Source organism: Antechinus flavipes, chromosome 2, assembly GCF_016432865.1.
Source record: "Antechinus flavipes isolate AdamAnt ecotype Samford, QLD, Australia chromosome 2, AdamAnt_v2, whole genome shotgun sequence".
NCBI lineage: Eukaryota > Metazoa > Chordata > Mammalia > Dasyuromorphia > Dasyuridae > Antechinus > Antechinus flavipes.
Window position 1 is genome coordinate 685,552,197 of NC_067399.1, and position 18,652 is coordinate 685,570,848.

The following is an 18,652-nucleotide window of genomic DNA, read 5'->3' on the forward strand; positions in this document are numbered from 1 at the left end:
AAGATCTTTTATTCCATGTATACAAATCCTGCCCTTCTGACCTGCTGCTCACTCTTAGTCAACACCCAGTAAAACTCCTAGTAAAACTCCACCTAATTCCTGGGCCCCACTACTTATATAGGATCTATGTGGTCACATCCACCACTAATTAGAGAAGGAGACACCTCCCATAGATGATGCCATCTCAAAGTGACCAGAGCTTCCGCCCACAAGTCAGTCCATGCTGGTCACCAAAAACCACATGGGGGTAGGGAGGATCTCAGGCCTCAAGGCTTTTGTACTTCCTGATTACTCTCCATACTCCCTCCCCTGACCCTTACATGCTGGTTCTTATTTTATCTCTTCATTTTCTCTAACCTCTTCTCCTAAATAAGCCTACCTTTTGGCAAAGAGAATGGCCTTTGTGAATGTGTGACATGTTTATCTCTAACTAGGAATTGCTACCCTGACCTCCTCACAGCCTTTGTATAATCCATATTTATTTTTCTGTATTTTTTCACTTCTGAACAACTGAGGAAATTATTGCTCTTTTACACTTTTGGAAATTCCCATGGATTGCTGCATCTTTCATTTTCTCTAGGGTCCCTTGATCACTTCTTCATCCATAGGGTAAGTTTTCAGTAAAGGCAAGCAGCTCTTTTCCTGATGGATAACTGATCTCTGACTGATTCCTTAACTCACACCTAAGAGAAGATATTGCAAACCCATTTTCTTCACAAGGCTCCTAAGGCAGGCCTTTACTAGCATAAAGGGGGAGAAGGGAGCGGGAATGTAAAGGGGGTGCTAATGAAATCCCAAACTTTTCTTAAGGAAAAAGCCCAGCTATCTCCTCATTCTTCACCTGGCTCTACTCCTTTGAGACTTTTCTAACTGGGCTCTCCCAAATGGCTGAATCTAGAGGCTCTTTCCCATCCAGAGGTTGTTCCAGCTTTCTTTCATGGTCAGATAGGGAGGGGGAAAGCCATGAGAGAGTCTATCCTAAAAACTTAGAGAAGAGAAAATCTTGTAGGAAAGAGTCCTTAAGAATGTCAAAGTCTAGAGAAGAGTCAAGAAAATCGTGATTGGGGAGATGAGCTTTATGGATTTGGAAAGAGAAAACCACATTTAAGTCAGGGAAGAATCTGGAAAGATTGAGATGGTGGAGAGAGGAAAGGCGTCAGGTTTGGAGGGATTGGTGTATATTCTTATAGGAGATAAGAAACATTAGCTTGAGGCTTTTGGGGTTTTAATGCTTGAAAAGGCTACTTGTCTTTGGGTTGGGGGAGCTGAAACTTCTGAGGGGAACTAGCACTGGGAGGAGTTGGAGAGCATGGAGACAGGGTTGAGATTTCTAGGAGAATGCTGAAGAAAAATAAAAGGAGAAAAAGAAAGGAGAAATATTAGGGGGCAATGTTCCCCACAATGGAGCAGTGTTCTCTCTGACCCTGCAGTGATACACAGTATTCTGACCATGGAAAGAAGGAATCTGTGGGACTGGCCTAGAATCAATATAGGTCAGAAATGACCTACATTGCAGAGCTCGGAAGGGTCACTTTGGAGGCTTTGACTCTAGGAAGTATACAAGGAAAAGCCAATGACTAGAGGAAGAGAGGGGCTATAGATCAGAGAATGAGAATCTAGATAAAAAAGAAAGGGAAGATGTACAATGAAGAGGAGAGAAATCATCATTGGAAAGGGAAGAGAAATGGATGAAATTTAAAAACTAAAGAGCAGGAGTAGCTAAAGGATAAGAGAAGAAGGGGAATCTACAAGAGAATTTAAAGGGAAAAAGGGAATGAAGAAATATAGATTGAGATGAAAGCAGAAGGGATGAAGTAATGTCTAAAGAAATTAAAGGTAAAAGACTTATTTATGACATCTTCTAAATGGGAAAACACATCTACAAAACTGCCAAGCTAAGGGTGTAGAAATCCTAGAATCTGCCATGGCAACCCTCCCCAAAGGAAAAAAAAAAAGAGAGAGAGAGAGAGAGGACAGTGAGGGAATGCAAAGACTCAAAAAGGGAAGGATAACCTAGAAGAAGTGAAGTAAAAAACATGAACATACAACAAAATTTAACCCCTTGCTAAAATAAAGTGCATTGAATTCTAAGAGCGTAAACACACAAATATCCTAAGGATCAATGATCTCCCAGAAAGACATGAAGGGGGTAAATGGATGAAGGATGAAGAAAACAATTCGAGAACTGCAGAACTTCTAAACAGAGAAAAACTGAAATTACAAAGAAAAGAATTCACAGATCAACTACTAAAAACCAAAACAAATAAAAAAGCCATGGCTCCAGACTCTAATTCAGAAGCACAAAGTCCTACAAGTCATGAGGAGAAAGACCTCATACAAGAGAACTGACTGACTTCTGTAGACTAATCTCTCCCAATGTTATCTACCAAATTCTTTTTCCTGCTTATTTTAATGCCTTTACATTTCCTCACAAATCTGGAAAAAACCTATCAGAATTTTCTAGCAAACCCTTTCCATATTCATTACTTTTGTAATATTCCTCTCCAGTGTGGCTGATCTGATGTCCAATAAGACTTCCCTTTTGTCCAAAGTCTTTCCACATTGGTTACATTCATTAAGGTTTCTCTCCAGTGTGTGTGTTCTGATGTACACTAAGGTGGTCCTTACATTTAAAATCCTTTCCACACTGGTTACATTCATAAGGCTTCGCCCCAGTGTGGATTTTCTGATGTCTAATAAGATTTCCATTACATCTAAAAGTCTTTCCACACTGATTACATTCATAAGATTTCTCTCCAGAGTGGATTCTCTGATGTACATTAAGAGATCCCTTTTCTCTGAAAGTCTTTCCACATTGGTTACATTCATAAAGTTTTTCTCCACAGTGGATTCTTTGATGTGCAGTAAGAACTCCCTTGTATCTAAAAGTCTTTCCACAGTGGTTACATTCATAAAGTTTTTCTCCAGTGTGGGTGCTTTGATGTACACTAAGGTGATGTTTACGTTTAAAAGCCTTTCCACACTGGTTACATTCATAAGGTTTCTCTTCAGAGTGGATTCTCTGATGTTCAGTAAGGCCTCCCTTGTATCTAAAAGTCTTTCCACATTGGCTACATTCATAAGGTTTCTCTCCAGTGTGGATTCTCTGATGTACTGTAAGATTTCGCTTACATCTAAAAGTCTTTCCACACTGGTTACATTCATAAGGTTTCTCTCCAGTGTGGGTGCTCTGATGTACGCTAAGGTTGTCCTTACGTGTAAAAACCTTTCCACATTGGTTACATTCATAAGGTTTCTCCCCAGTGTGGATTCTCTGATGGAGAGTAAGTGATTTCTTGTATCTACAAGTCTTTCCACCCTGGCTACATTGATAAGGTTTCTTCCCAGTGTGGATTCTCTGATGTATTGTAAGGGTTCCTTTTCTTCTAAAACCCTTTCCACATTGGTTACATTCATAAGGTTTCTTGCCAATGTGAATTTTCTCATGTGTAGCATAGATTTCTCTCCAAGTAAAGTCACAGTGACTTATGTTTCCTGGCTTGTGAGGTTCTACCAGAGAAAGGTTTATCTCCTCAGTAGTGTCCTTCATTTCAAGTTTCATCTCTTGCTCTGACAAAACAACCAACAACAAACAATAAAATAGATACCATACCCACATATATATTAATACCCCCTTTCCTCTATCACCAGAACAGAATCTGTTTTTTCTATTTCTCCAGAAAAGAGAAAAATGTTTTTTTAATTCAATCTTTTTATTTTCAAAATATATGCACTGATCATTTTTAACATTCACCCTTGCAATACCTTGTGTTCCAATTTTTTTTTCTCCCTTCCTTCCCCCACCTCTTCCTCCGGATGGCAAGTAGTATAGGCTCTGCCTATAGTATTTGATAATTTGTCTTCACTCTTGATTTTTCTATTTCCCATTCATTATTTGCACTTTCAAGTTATCACTTTCAATTTTTTTTTCTGATACAGTATTTGAATACTAACCCTGTTGAGGTTATAGTGTTTTTTTTTTTTTTTAATCAGAGGTGTACATGTTTTTGTTCTGATATTTTTCTTCTTTCAAATAATCATTGCTTATTCCTTTTTAAAAATTTATTATCACATGTCCCTGCATATTCTTTTTAAAAACCCAATTTTTAAAAATTGTATGAAATCATGCACACATGAGAATATGGGTCTCATCCAGAAAACAGTGTTAATCATTCTGTGTCATGGAAGGACAGAGCATGCTATTGCACCCTTCCCATTTAGAAGTTCAAAATCCCTTGAAGGATTGAGATAATGATCTAAGGGATTTGATCCAAAAATGTGCCAGTGCTGTATTAAGTGGTAAATTGTTCTCTGAGACAAGTTTGTGCATATATCCACCTTAACAACTATCTTTCTCAGTGACGACAAGTGGTCATGATCAGAAATACGCAGCTTCTGTGGTTCACAGGGAGCTTCCATCAAACTCTTAACAACTTCTAAGGGGAAGAGATTCTTCCAGATTCTCAATCTGACACCAAACTGTTTTGAGAATTTCAGGAAGGTTGGACATTCATGAACAGGGCCACGGGCCTGCAAAGGCCCTCAGTGTTTCTCTCCCTGCCCCAGAGCAGTTCCCTCATTGCTGGGTTCCTAAGTGATCACATCTCCTCAAACCTGATCATGATAGTCCCTGGTTCTGCACTCTTGCCCCAGTGCTGGCAGCCTACTTGAAAACCCAGGTCACTAGGAATGCCCAGTCAAAGCCATCCTGAAATCATCATGGAAGACCACAACCCTTCCACAAAAAGAGCCCCTAAAGAGCCACTCATTAACATGCTGAGGGGGACTTTTAATTTGAACTTATCCTCTGTTTATGTTTCTTTTGCTCCATGTGGATTTGGTTGCCAATGTGGGTTAAATGTTCAGTACAGTGTCAGTGAGACAAGCGACTTTACCAGTGGTTAGAAAAAAAAAAATCTGAAGATATTCTATCCTTTTAAAAGATGTTTTTGTGAATTAAACATTATTAAAAACCAAGAAAACAACAAAATGTATTGTTTGAAATTGACCTTTGAGTACATTTGCTATTTAAAGCACTACTTGTCATGAGCCAATGGAAATATAGCTCATCTTAAGAGTAAATAGCAAGTAATTTCCACTGGTTAGCATTTAAATAAAAGAGATTCCACCTCTCAAGGGGACCTTGTTCACCTCTCCTTCACTGTCCACTTCATACACATGTGACTGTTTTCATCACATCTGTTTCAGAATCAGAATAGAGCTGAGGGTACAAGGGGAAAAGTGTGAACAGGGCCTTGAATCAGCAAAACCTGAGTGTTGATCCCACCTCAGCAACTTTCTAGTCAACTTACAAGATCTCTGTCTGCCTCAGTTTCTTTATGTGTAAAAAGGGCACAATAATAGCACTCAAGTCCTAGGGTTCTCATGAGGATAAAATGAGACAATACTGATATACTGCGTGTCACAGAAGGTGCTATATATATGCTAGGTATGGTATTACATTTTGACCATTATCTCCCCAATTTTACTTTCCTTAATTATTACCTTAATTACTTAATGATTTATGGTGGCACTAAATTTCTCCAATTTATCTGGCCCACAGTGGGTTTCTACTGGTGTACTGTGGCCCCAGTGATGTGTAAACTCCAGGAGAGCAGGGGAAGTCCCTTGCATCTTTTTATGTTCCTGGAGCATAACCCAGGGCCTGCCTTATAGCAGGCACTTAAATGTTTGCTGACTTGGAGAAGTTCTAAGAAAATGGCTCATATGGGACAATCTGATTCACATTTTGGCAATTTTTAGGGAACTGCCTTGCCCCAAAGTGCAAACAATGACTTCGTGTAGGATCCCAGATGATCACTGGATCCCAGTCATTTTATAAATGGGAAACTGAGATGCAGGGACTGGCGCAGGAGAATCTGAAAAAGAGATCTGCCTAAAACATATCTGAAAAAGAATTACAAGGATGGTCTTTCTCCCCCAAACCCAGGATTCAGGGTAATTCCTAGAAGTCACTTGTAACTCGCATATCCCTGCGTTCACCTCACTCACCTGGAGAACAGCTCCTCAGGCCTTCTTGGTCCAGCACCCAGGGGGCTTCCCTCTGCTTAAAATACGAGATCACATCTTCTCTGGGAACACAAAGCCCTGGTCATGGAAATCAGGGAAGGATGAAGGAGAGAAGCTTGAAATTTAGTTCTCTCTGGGGAATGGGGAGAGGATTCAGAGCTGCTCCATTCAGATTCACCCCATTATATGGAAACATGAGTGTATGGTCACCCACTATTGGTTGTAATGCAAGAAATAAATTTCTTGTCCCATTATCCTCCTGTACAACGTTTTTTAGATAAAGAGTCAAATGCACTTTTCCCCTTGCCCTCCTGTTATCCTATTAGATTCCATTCTGACATAAGATTCTAACTCCATTCTTGGATAAAAAGGGTTATTGGGTCTAAAGTAAAATTATGCCATACATGTTTCTATTAGTTCTTTATTTTGATACAAATCACATCTTTCTTCATTTGTGCTTTTTCATTAATTTGGTTACTTAGAATAATCAAAATAACTTATTTGCTGGAAGTTTTTTCTTTTTTTTCCTTTCTTTATTTTTGTTATTATAGCTTTTTATTTACAAGATATATGCATGAGTAATTTTGTAGCATTGACAATTGCAAAACCTTTTGTGGAAGTTTTTTCTTAAACAATGTTGTTGTTAATGTATTATAAAGAAAGCATAAGGCATAACACATGAGAAACTGTAGCTGAAAAGAAATGCTCATTCCCTTCCTTTCTTTTCCCATCAGTGCTGGCTGAATTTGATGGCAATAGGAAGGAAAATTCAGGACAAGTTTCCTATACTAGAAACAACTATGGGCTTTAGGCTTCAATTTGATGTTCATTAAAAAGAATATTCCAAATCCTGGCCATGCCAAAGAGGGACTAATTATCAGCAATAACTGTGGTAGCAATTTTCTGAACTTTGGTAGACCAGTATGTGTCTAGGTAGAGGTCAATCAAAATAAGCTCAGATTAGATCCTTGTGTGAGATGCTTCCACGCTGATTTGAACTTTCATTTGAAGCTACCTAGAAGTGGTAAGAGTCAACTTCAGGAGCAACCAAGGACACCCTCAATTTTCTATTCTACAAGGAAAAGACACACAGGAGGACTCTGTTGCTTGGAACACAACAGACAAGCACTTTCTCCTTCCTGACTGATACATCCCCAAATTCTGGACCCCTGGAAATGAAGCTATGCCCTTTGATTGCAGATTCAGAGTTACCCTGGGAAATGTCCTTACCTAGGGAGAGCAGGTTCCAGGCATTCTCCCACATGACCTCCTTGTACAACTCCCTCTGAGAAGGGTCCAAGAGTCCCCACTCCTCCTGAGTAAAGTCCACAGCAACATCCCTGAATGTCATCAAGTCCTAAAGCACCAAAGTCATGAGATGTAGAGCTGAAAGTCACTTCAAAATTCAAGAATCCAACCAAACTGCTCCAAATTACAGGAGGAAACTCAAGTAGAGAAAGGATTTACTCAAAGTTGATGCCATTTCTGAATGTTAGGGCCAGTTCCTACAACCATGGTCATTAAGAGTCTTATTGGGTTTTTAGAAAAGCATTTTATAGAACCAGTTGGAATAAAGCTGAGAAAGGTCTTATTATTGAATGCATTTCCTTGTGGAATCAGGAAGAGTTTGTGTTTTACCCATGAGGTAAATGGATCTGTGGAGAGCGAGAGAGTGATTGGAAATTTCTTCCTTAGCAAAAGTGACTTAAGTGATATGTTCTAAAGAAAATTATGTAAATACTTTGTGAGAAGCTGGCAAGTAGAGCATGCTCTGGGAAAAAAGTTTTATTGCTTCCCTGAGGTCATTCTGGGTAGGATGTTGTCATGGGTAAAATAGCTCCTGACATTATTGGTCATTGTTTTCACAGGTTACCAGAATATACTGCTTAATTTTAATATTTCATAACAAAGAAACAAGATTAAGTGGAAAAGAAGCTTCCTTCATTAATTAAAAACATTCATGGGAACGATATTGCCAATTTCTTTATAAGAAATAAATATTTTGTAAAGATGCCTAGAAATCTTTAATCTTGGTTGAACAAGAATCATGAAAATAAGTTAAGAAGCCAGCAGATGGACCCTATATAGGAGAAGGTGGCCAGAATGGAGAATACTCTGAAATTTGGAAGGGGTCATCTCCATTTCCAATCTGTTACAAGCACATCATTTTGGATTTCTTCTTGAACCATCTGATTCATGGTCTGATGTGGAACAAAAATGGAGGAAATGTAAAATCCAATTGACAGGAGTAGATAAAGGTCAAGAGAAGAAGGGGAATCTATAAAAGAATTTAAAGGGAAAGGGGGAATGAAAAAATATAGATTGAGATGAAAGCAGCAGGGATGAACTACTCTCTGAAGAAACTAGTGGTAAAAGACTTATTTATGTCATCTTCTAAGTATGAACATTTACACAAGGTCAGGCCAAGGATAAGAAATCTCAGAATCTATCATGGCAAATCTCCCAAAAGAAAAAAGAAAGAGAATAGTGAGGGAATAGATATACTCAAAAACGGAAAGGACAGCTGTTAAGACTCTTACAAGATGCTAAGTCAGTTGGCTAATTTTAGCAAGGTACTTAGCAATTATCTGGTTCACTAATGTGCTTAGTACTTGTTAAGAGTTCTGTAAGAGTTCACATCTTTGAGTTCACACCTCTAAAAGAACATATAAAAGGACAAGCCCACTGAAAGCTCCGGGAGAGTCAGAGCCAGGATTCAGTCGGGACATTCACAAGCCCAGGAGATTCACAAGTCAGAAGGACAAGCCCACTAGAGGAAGCAAGACAGATTCATTCCAACTTCCACCTCTGTGCTAGCTGGAGACATTAGGAAGAGAGGCTGAAGCTGGGAGAGGCAGCAAGAGCTTGCAGAACCAAGGAGAGAGATAGGCCTCTAAGAAAGCTAACCAGGCTCTAGGAAGGAGATTCAGAAGCCAATGATAATAAAGGATTTGGACTTTAACAGCTGGCTGCATTTGAGGTGATTATTGCTCAGAACTAAAAAGGAAACCTGCCTCCAGAAGCTCCCCAAGAAACCTGTCCCCAGAGAACACTATATATTAGAGAAGAGAATATTACATTTTAGCGCCCGACCATGGGACAAACACAATCCTGATTTCTCCAAAACCGTTTCCATTTTCATTACTTACATAAGGTTTCTCTCCATTGTGGATTCTCTGATGTCTAATAAGAATTCCCTTTTCTGTAAAAGCCTTTCTACATTGGTCACATTCATAAGGCTTCTCTGCCATGTAGATTCTTTGATATACAGTAAGAGATTCTCTCTGTATAAAATTCTTTCCACACTGGTTACATTCATAAGGTTTCTCTCCAGTGTGGATTCTCTGGTGTACAGTAAGAGTTCCACGTTTTCTAAAACCCTTTCCACACTGGTTACATTCATAAGGTATCTTGCCAGTGTGGATTTTGTCATGTGTAGCACAGATTTTGCTCCAAGGGAAGTCACAGTGACTTATAGATTTGGCTTCTCAGATTCTACCACAGAAAGGGTTATCTTCTCAGTAGTGTCCTTCATTTCAAATCTGATCTCTTGCTCTAAAAAAACAACCAATAAACAATAAATTAGACACTACACACATATATATTAATATCCTCTTCCCTCCATTAGCAGAACAGAATCCCAGTTATTTTCTATTTCCCCATGCAATGAGAAAAATCTTTAGTTTTCATTTTTAATAAAACTTTTTATATTAAAAATATATGCATAGATAATTTTCAACATTCACCCTTGCAAAACCTTGTGTTTCAAATTCTTTTCTCCCTTCCTTCCCCCACTCTCCTCCTCTATATGGCAGGTAATCCAATGTATGTTAAACATGTGCAGTTCTTCTATACATACTTCCACAATTTTTATGCTGCACAAGAAAATCTGATCCAACACTGAAAAAATAAGAAAGAAAAGCCAATACAAGCAAATGAAAAAAAAATAAGTACAATACTATGTTGTGATGCTTACTCAATTCCCTTAGTCCTCCCTCCACTACAGAAAAGGCGCCTACAAACATTTTTGCACATGTGAGTCCTTTAACCTCTTTTATAATCTCTTTGGGATACAGGCTCAGTAGAGACACTGCTGGATCAAAGGGTATGCACACCGTGATAGCCCTTTGGGCATAGTTCCATATTGTTCTCCAGAATGACTGGATCAGTTCACAATTCCACCAACAAAGTATTAGTGTCCCAGTTTTCCCCTTTCAATACTCATTATTATTTTTCTCTGTTATCTTAGCCAATATGAAAGATCTGGTACCTCAGAATTGTCTTCATTTATATTTCTCTGATCAAAAGTGATTTAGAGCATTTTTTCATATGACTAGAAATGATTTTTATTTTTTCATTGGAAAATTGTCTGTTCAAATCCTTTGACCATTTGTCAATTGGAGAATGGCTTGTATTCTTACAAATTTGAGTCAATTCAAAGAGAAAAGTCTTCAATGGACAGAATCAATCGCTTAAAAATCCCATTAACTCACATCCCAAGAAGGAGTTAATTTCTAATGACCTTCATGCATAAATACATTGGATTCTCACAGTAAATCTGAGACAACACAGAAAGTGCCTTCATCCTCACTACTTGTACAACTCAGGTCAGAAGAATTGAGTGACTTAACCCAAATCCCAGTAGTTGTGCCTGGAATTCACACCCTGTGAATGGGCAGGCTCTGGCTATGGTATTTAAGAAATTCTAAATTTTTCCTTTTCCCTTTAATTGTCTGCACTCTAAAATGATCACATTCATTTTTTTTCTGATAATTATTTGAATACTAACGCTGTTGGGTTTTTTTCCTGGGAGATTTTCCTATTTATCTGAGGCACAAGTGATTTTGTTTTGATGCTTTATTTCTTTGAGATAATCATTGCTTATTTATTTTTTAAAATTTATCATCACATTCCCCTACATATTCTTTTAACAAACCCAATTTTTAAAAATTGCAGGAAATCACACCATGAGTATGTGTGTCTCATCCAGGAAACGGTGTTAATCATCCTGTAGCATGGAAGGACAGAGCATGCTATTGCACTTCCCTTTTAGAAGTTCAAAATCCCTTGAACAATTGAGATAATGATCCAAGGAATTTGATCCAAAAATGTGCCAGTGCTGTATTAAGTGGTAAATTGTCCTCTGAGACAAGTTGTGCGTATGTCCAGCTTAACAACTATCTTTCTCAGTAACTTCAAATGGTCATGATCAGGAATACACAGCTTTTGGGATTCATGGAGTGCTTCCATCAAACTCTGACAGCTTCTAAGGGCTACAAATTCTTCTAGATTCTCAATTTGACACCAAATTGTTTCCAGAATTCCAGTAAGGTTGGACATTCGTGAACAAAAACCATGGACCTGCAAAGCTCCTCAGTGGCTCTCTCCCTGCACAGCAGTTCTCTCATTGCTGAGGAGAACCTACAGGTTTTTCTCAAACTTGTAATCACCAGATCAAGACAGTCCCTGGTTCTGCACTCTTGCCATAGTGCTGGCAGCTACTTGAAAACCCCAGTCACAGGAATGCCCAGTTGAGGCCATCCTGAAATCACCATGGGAGACTCAACACAATTTGAGTAAAACAAAACTAAAAGTTGTTTTTATGAAAAAATAAACAAAACAGATAAATATTTGATTAGTTGAGAAAAAAAAAGAAAAAAATCACCATTATCAAAAATGAAAGGGGGAAATTCACTACCAATGAAAAGGAAATTAAATCAATAATTAGGAGCTCTTTTGCTCAACTCTATGACAGCAAGTCTGAGAATCTAACTGAAATGCATAATTCATTTTTCAACATTAACCCTTGCAAAACCTTGTCTTCCAATTTTCCCTCCCCTAGATAACAAGTAATCCATATATGTTAAACATGGGAGAAATATGTTAAAGTCACTATATGCATACATATTTATACAATTACCTTGCTGCACAAGAAAAATCAAATTAAACAAGAGAAAAAATGAGAAAGGAAGTAAAATGTAAGCAAATAACAACAAAAAGAGTGAAAATGCTAGTTGTGAACCACACTCAGTTCCTACACTCCTCTCTCTGAGTGCAGATGGCTCTCAACAAGATCATTGGAACTGGTCAGAATCATCTCATTATTGAAGACAGCCACTTCCATCAAAATTTTTCATTGTATAATCTTGTTGCCCAGTACAATGATCTCTTGGTTCTGCTCATTGCACTTAGCTTCAGTTCATGTAAGACTCCCCAGGCCTCTCTCAAATCATCCCGCTGATCGTTTCTTATAGAACAATAATATTCCAACACATCCATAACTTTTTCAGCCATTACCCCACTGAGGGGCATCCACTCATTTGCCAGTTTCATGTCACTACGGAAGAGCAAACATTTTTCCACATGTGGGTCTCTTTCCCTCCTTTAAGATCTGTTTGACTCCCAATAGACTTGACAGAAACTGCCTTCTGCATCTATAAAAAGAACTGAGGAGACTGAACGTAAATCAACACATGTCACGCTCACTTCTTTTTTTTTCTGTACTTTTTACCTCTCCCATGGTTTTTCCCTTTTCCTCTGAATTTTCTTTCCCAACATGATTCATAAAGGGATGTGACTTGAAACTAAATCATCTCACTACAATTATAAAAGAAAAAAATTCCAAGACTGGTCTTTCTCCCCCAAACTTAGCATTTACTTCAGGGTTACAGAAACTTTTTGTAACGCTCACATCCCTGCTTTCAGCTCACGCAGCAGACCTGGAGGACACTCCTCAGGAAGCCAGAAGAGGAGACTCAGTGGGGAGGGGGAGAGGGGGGGGACAGCTGGACCCAGCAAGTGCAACCTACCTGGGTGATGCACGAAGGCTCTGGCTTCAGAAGAGAAAGCGATCGGAGCTCTGCGGGAAGGGAGGGCGACCGGAGGGGCAGGCGCCCGATTACAGCCCCAAGACTTCAGTCTTCCGGCCCTCTCCTCCGGGAGGATCTTCCTGGTCCTCAGAGCCCCGCCCTTTACATCCCCAAGGAGGGTGGAGCCTTCTGAAGCGTCGGGACTGCAGGCCCCGCCCCACGGCCCAATGATCTCTTCCACTCCCAACTCCTCCCAGGCTCCCCATTCCCTCCCTTCTTTTCCCCTTATCTTTCCCATCTCTGATTTGCTTTTTCAAATGGAGCTCCCTTCAGGTAGTTCAGGAAGAACTCCTGTACATTTGGGTTTGTACTCTTAGCCAGCTTTGACATCCTGCTTTCCCACTTTATCTTTTTATTATTATTATTATTATTATTATAGCTTTTTATTTACAAGATATGTACATGGGTACTTTTTCAACATTGACAACTGCAAAGCCTTTTGTTCCAACTTTTCCCCTCCTTCTTCTCACCCCCTCCCCTAGATGGCAGATTGACCAATACATGTTAAATATGCTAAAATATAAGTTAAATACTATATATATTGCTGTACAAAAAGAATTGGATTTTGAAATAGTGCACAATTAGCCTGGAAATAAAAAGTTCAGACGGGCAAAACTAGAGGGATTGGGAATTCTATGTAGGGTTTCACATTCATCTCTCAGAGTTCTTTCACTGGGTGTAGCTGATTCAGTTCATTACTGCTCTACTGGAACTGATTTGGTTAAAATCTCTTTGGGACATAAGCCCTGTAGTAACACTGCTGGATTCTACTGGGCCTATATCCCAAAGAGATATTCAAGAAGGGAAAGGGACCTGATGTGCCAACATGTTCGTGGCAGCCCTGTTTGTAGTGGCCAGAAACTGGAAACTGAGTGGATGCCCATCAACTGGAGAATGACTGAATAAATTGTGGTATATGAACGTTATGGAATAATATTATTCTGTAAGAAATGACCAGCAGGATGAATACAGAGAGGCCTGGCAAGACTTACATGAACTGATGCTAAGTGAAATGAGCAGGACAGGAGATCATTATATACTCCAACAACAATACTACATGATCATTAATTCTGATGGACGTGGCTCATCTAGCAATGAGAAGAACCAAATCAGTTCCAATGGAGCAGTAATGAACTGAACCAGCCACACCCAGTGAAAGAACTCTAGGAAATGACTATGAACCATTACATAAAATTAATTCCCAATCCCTATATTTTTGTCCGCCTGCATTTTTGATTTCCTTCACAGGCTAATTGTGCACTATTTCAAAGTCCGATTCTTTTTGTACAGCAAAATAACTGTTTGGACATGTAGACTTATATTGTATTTAATTTATACTTTAATATATTTAACATGTATTGGTCAACCTGCCATCTGGGGAAGGGGGTGGGAGGGGAGGGGAAAAATTGGAACAAAAGGTTTGGCAACTGTCAATGCTGTAAAATTACCCGTGCATATAACCTGTAAATAAAAGCTATTAAAACAAAACAAAACAAAACAAACAAACAAATAAAAACACTGCTGCATTAAAGGGTATGCATAGTTTGATAACTCTTTGAGCATAGTTGCTCTCCAGAATGGCTGAATGTATTCACAATTCCACCAACAATGTATCAGTGTCCCAATTTTCTCACATCCCCTTCAATATTTCACATTATCTTTCCCTGCCATTCTAGCCAATCTGACAGATTGTGGTATCTCAGAGTTGTCTTAATTTGCATTTCTCTAATTAATAATAACTTGGAGCATCTTTTCATATGGCTAGAAATAGTTCCCACTTTATCTTTTAATCTTCCTTGTCACCATAATATCCTTTTATAGTCTTTTGGTTTGGGGTGTGTGTGTGTCTGTGAGAGTGTGTATTTTCCATTCTATTTCTTGACTTCTAAAATTCATATTAAGTTGGGCTGTGATCCTGGGCTAGGAGGACACTTTCCCAAGTTTCTTGCTGTGGGATTTGGGGGTGTGGCTGTTTGCCTGTGGGTGCCATAGGGTGCAGCTCCTTTCTGGGCTGGGGCCACCTGTGTTGGATTGTACTCTCTCTTAACCTTGATATAAACTGAGATTTTTTTTGGTGGGGGGAGGGTAGAGTTTGAAAGTTATCTTTGGGGGAAAGGTGGTCCTGTGTCTCAAACCCTCCAGGCCTCTGGGAAGGGCTCCACCTTCCTGTTCATAAGGGCAACTCCCATATGAGAAATCTCATTCAATTGGAGATCTTGGCTTGGGCATAATCACCACCCTCTATTGGGCTGGATTAGTCCCTCAAACTGCTCCACCCCTTATACCTGAGGCCTCTCAATCCATCTCTGTAATGACCGTGTATTTAAAATCAGCCGGAGTCAGGAATTCAGGTTAAGGGAAAAATCTTCAATATTTATTGAAGTGAAGAGGTGAATAAAGATTGCGATAGCAAATATGGGCAGCTGCGACAGGAAGCCAGCTAAGAGAGAGAGACCCAAGCTGAGCCAACCGTGGCAATGGCAATCCCAAAAGTCTCTCCTCCCCTTCCTTTTCCACTCCCCTGCCTCCACCCACCAAAATCGTCATTTCCTATACAACACATCAGGACTTGCACAAAGAGTGGGTGGGGGCCATTCTTTCTCCAAGCTTATATATTAATAGAGTATGGTCCAATTACCATTTAGCCTCACGTGCTTGGGACCTCAGTGCATCAACTCAAGCCTCAGCCCATTACACATCTCTGCCAGTTCCTGATCAGGAAAGCCCACTGAGTTGCTTCTCAGTGTAAACCCATCTTTGCAGTAATCCTAACAGGATTTTGCCCCTAAGAAAGCTGTCTTTTTAATGTCATGAACCCACCTTTGCCACAAACCTAGAGCCTGTATTCATTGGAGTTTGTGAATTTTTCCCCAGAGCCTGTGGACCAGCCAGGGGGACCCCACTGCTATTAGAAGATTTCTCAACTCTCGTTTCTCACACCTCAACAACCTCAGGGAGACAGATCTTTCCTGCTGAACTTCTGGGCTCAAAAAATGTTTTACCCTGTCCTTTTGTTGGTCCTCCATCGGGGGAATTTATTTTAAGGCATTATTTTGTACTGGAAGTGAATCTGAATAGAGATCCTGCCATGCTCCGCCATATTGGCTCCACCATGCTGGATTTTCTTCTGGAAGGGGAGCAAGCATTCTGGAGCCCACATTGGGAGGGGAGGACAGAGGAAGGACGGGGCATTGGAGAGGTTTGGTCAGCATAAAGGAAGTGAGGGAGTCAGTAGAGAAGGAGGAGTGGAAGTTTGGCCATTAGTGATCAGAGTTTCAGGATAAGTGGAGAGAATAGAGTAGGAGGGGCTGGGAATCAGCTCCAAGAAGCAGCAGTGGGGAGGAAATGATCATTGAGGGAGGCAGATCATTAGTGCACAATGCTCTCCATCCAATTACAACCTGGTAGCAGGTGATTGGAAGTATCAGAGGGTCTGCTCTTCAGCAGGCAAGGTTATAGTCTATGGAAGAGGGGAACATATAGTGTCCAGTATTTCCCTTCCCAAGAAAATTTGGGGAGCTTTCCCCAAACTAAGGGGCAGCCTGCCACAAAGGGGGCTTATTGATGCTGAAAAGGGAGGTCAGAGCTCTATTATGATTATAAAAGCCCTTTAAAGGGTCACAGTGTTGGGTTGATCACCAGATAATTCAGTGAATGGCCAGAATGACCCTGAATAAGTCCCATGGTAATTATAGAAATCTTAAAGAGGGAGGAGTTTGAGGGCTTTTTTTGCATACATTAACACGGTTTGGGCTAAAGTTTTGTTTTCTGCTCAGGATTCAACCATGTTCTAGAGCCGTGCACAAGGCTTATGTTTTAGGATACGGGCCTGAACAAGTAAAGCCATGTACTGTGTCCCTGATAGGACTGTCACCTCCTAGGGCTTTCACTGATAGGAAGCCTACAAGGCTGCGTCTTGGTCAGTGGAAAAAGTTCGTAGACACACAAAGGTGATTTTTGACCGTGTCCTTGAATGAGCGTTCGTCCTCTTAGTGTGGCTTTTATCCTCTTGGCAAGGCTTCAGCCATTAGGAGCCACACCAAGTGGGAAAGACTCAAGTCTAGAGGGAGAAGCTGCTAGAGAAGGACCAAAGAGAGAGGCTGGCAGCTTGGGGGCTGCAGGTAGTCACAGGGCGGCTGCTTGGGTCTAGTGCCGGAGGCAGCCCTCGGTGATGGAGTCAGGTTATGTAGCTGGGCAGGTGCAAAGAGCAGTTTTTAATTGTTCAATGCCAAAATACCAAGAAGTCTCTGGGAGAGAAATGGGCTAGGTGCTTGCTCCTGAGCTGTTTAAGATTGTGCCAATAGCTTCAGCATGAAGGCAAAGAGAGCCCACTCAACAATATTTTTGACAGAGCAAATCTGGGAGAGAATGAGTAATTGGATAACAGAGTCAGGATTATAAAGCGTTCTCCAGGGAAGAGACCTGGGCCAAATATCACAAGATGAAGTCCAATGTGTATTGGAGAGACTGTATGTATGTATGAGCTGATGTAAAAGAAGGGAACAAACCCAGAAAGACCATTTATACCATAACAAAATCATCTGAAAGGCAAAGAACTTTGAAAAATGCAAGAGATCTGATCACTGAAATGAACAATGAAGGATTCCAGGGGAGCAACAATGATTCAGAATGAAACCTCAATCTTAAAACATGGCTGATGCAAGAATTTCTTTTGATTGACTCTGCATGTGTGTTACAAGAATTTGATTTTCCTTTCCTTTTTCCACTGAGTGAGGGATATAGAGGAGAGAAAAGAAATACCTAAGAAAGAAAAAAAAATGAATTTATGTTAGAAAATGTAGAGAAGTTGAACCTCTGGCTTGAATCAGACAAGAGAACACTGAAGGCTAATTACCCATTCGATGTGAGATAATGGCTATAGAAGCATATATTTAGATAATGGCTCTCCTCACCATTGGCGCCTGCTGAATCAGTGGTAGTAAGGTAATCATAGGCAAGGATTGGAGGGCTGAGGGAGAGAAGTGAGTCTCACATGGCTGCAGGATGAGGAGGAGAGAGGCTTGAGAATCTGGACTCCAGAATCCTGGATCCATTTTTGGCAAGACACACAATAGCTTGCCTGCCTCTTTCACTTCTCCCTCTAAAGACCAAGAACTTTGCATTATCCTGACTCTGTTTGATCCTGAGGCCCTCCAGGGAGCTAGTCCATACACTATAGTAAGGGTTCACACCAATGCATTTCTGGCAGGAGAAAGACACCAGACACAAGTTATTATGGAAAAAAGGATTTAGGGTTAGAGTGAGGCAGCCACAAGCTCAGCATGTGTCAGCCCTGGTGGGCAGCAGTCAAACAGCTTAGTGTCATCTGGGGAGGCGTGAAGTGAGGCAGGAACAGGCAGGGGATGATCCCTCTGAGTTCCTGTCAGACATCAGCTGCATTATTGTCCCCCATTCTGGGAACCAGAGTTGAACAAGGTCTCCAGACATTGTAGCATGTACTGAGCAGTATTGCCAGGAGTGGGAAGCGGCTTGAGTCCCAGGTATGTGAGCAGCCTTGTTCTGCTGAGCCTCAGAGGGCAGAGCTGGGAGCCTCAAGTGGAAGGGACAAAGGGGCTGATCTAGGCCTGATCGCAGGAAAGACCGCCCAACAATGAAAGCTGGCCCAAAGGAGAATGGGTCACTTGACAGGTGGTGAGTCCCAACCTTTTAGGCTTCCATGTATTGTCAATGAGAATAAAGGAAAAGCTCTGGGGAGGGAGGGAGGATCCAGAGAGTGGTCAGACCATTACCAG

At 40.5% G+C, this 18,652-nt stretch overlaps 2 protein-coding genes across 3 annotated transcripts in view; both read right to left on the minus strand.

Moving 5' to 3' along the window:
* LOC127552257 (zinc finger protein ZFP2-like) overlaps positions 1–18,652 on the minus strand; it is a 105,331-nt gene that overhangs the window by 69,616 nt on the left and 17,063 nt on the right. The window lies entirely within an intron of this gene.
* Positions 1,984–12,958, minus strand: LOC127552259 (zinc finger protein 135-like). Of its 2 annotated transcripts, XM_051982866.1 has the most exons (3): positions 12,840–12,958; positions 9,180–9,585; positions 1,984–7,387 (listed from the first exon to the last, which is right to left on the minus strand). In XM_051982866.1, exon 3 carries the CDS (start codon positions 3,617–3,619, stop codon positions 2,576–2,578), a length of 1,044 nt encoding a protein of 347 aa, XP_051838826.1. In that variant the 5' UTR covers positions 3,620–7,387; positions 9,180–9,585; positions 12,840–12,958; the 3' UTR covers positions 1,984–2,575. The 2 variants fall into 2 exon arrangements, with proteins under 2 accessions (XP_051838826.1, XP_051838825.1); XM_051982865.1 differs by having other exon boundaries at positions 1,984–9,585.

Excerpts from the sequence above, each read along its gene's own strand:
- LOC127552259 (XM_051982866.1), bottom strand. The coding sequence starts at position 3,619 with ATGTGGGTATGGTATCTATTTTATTGTTTGTTGTTGGTTGTTTTGTCA.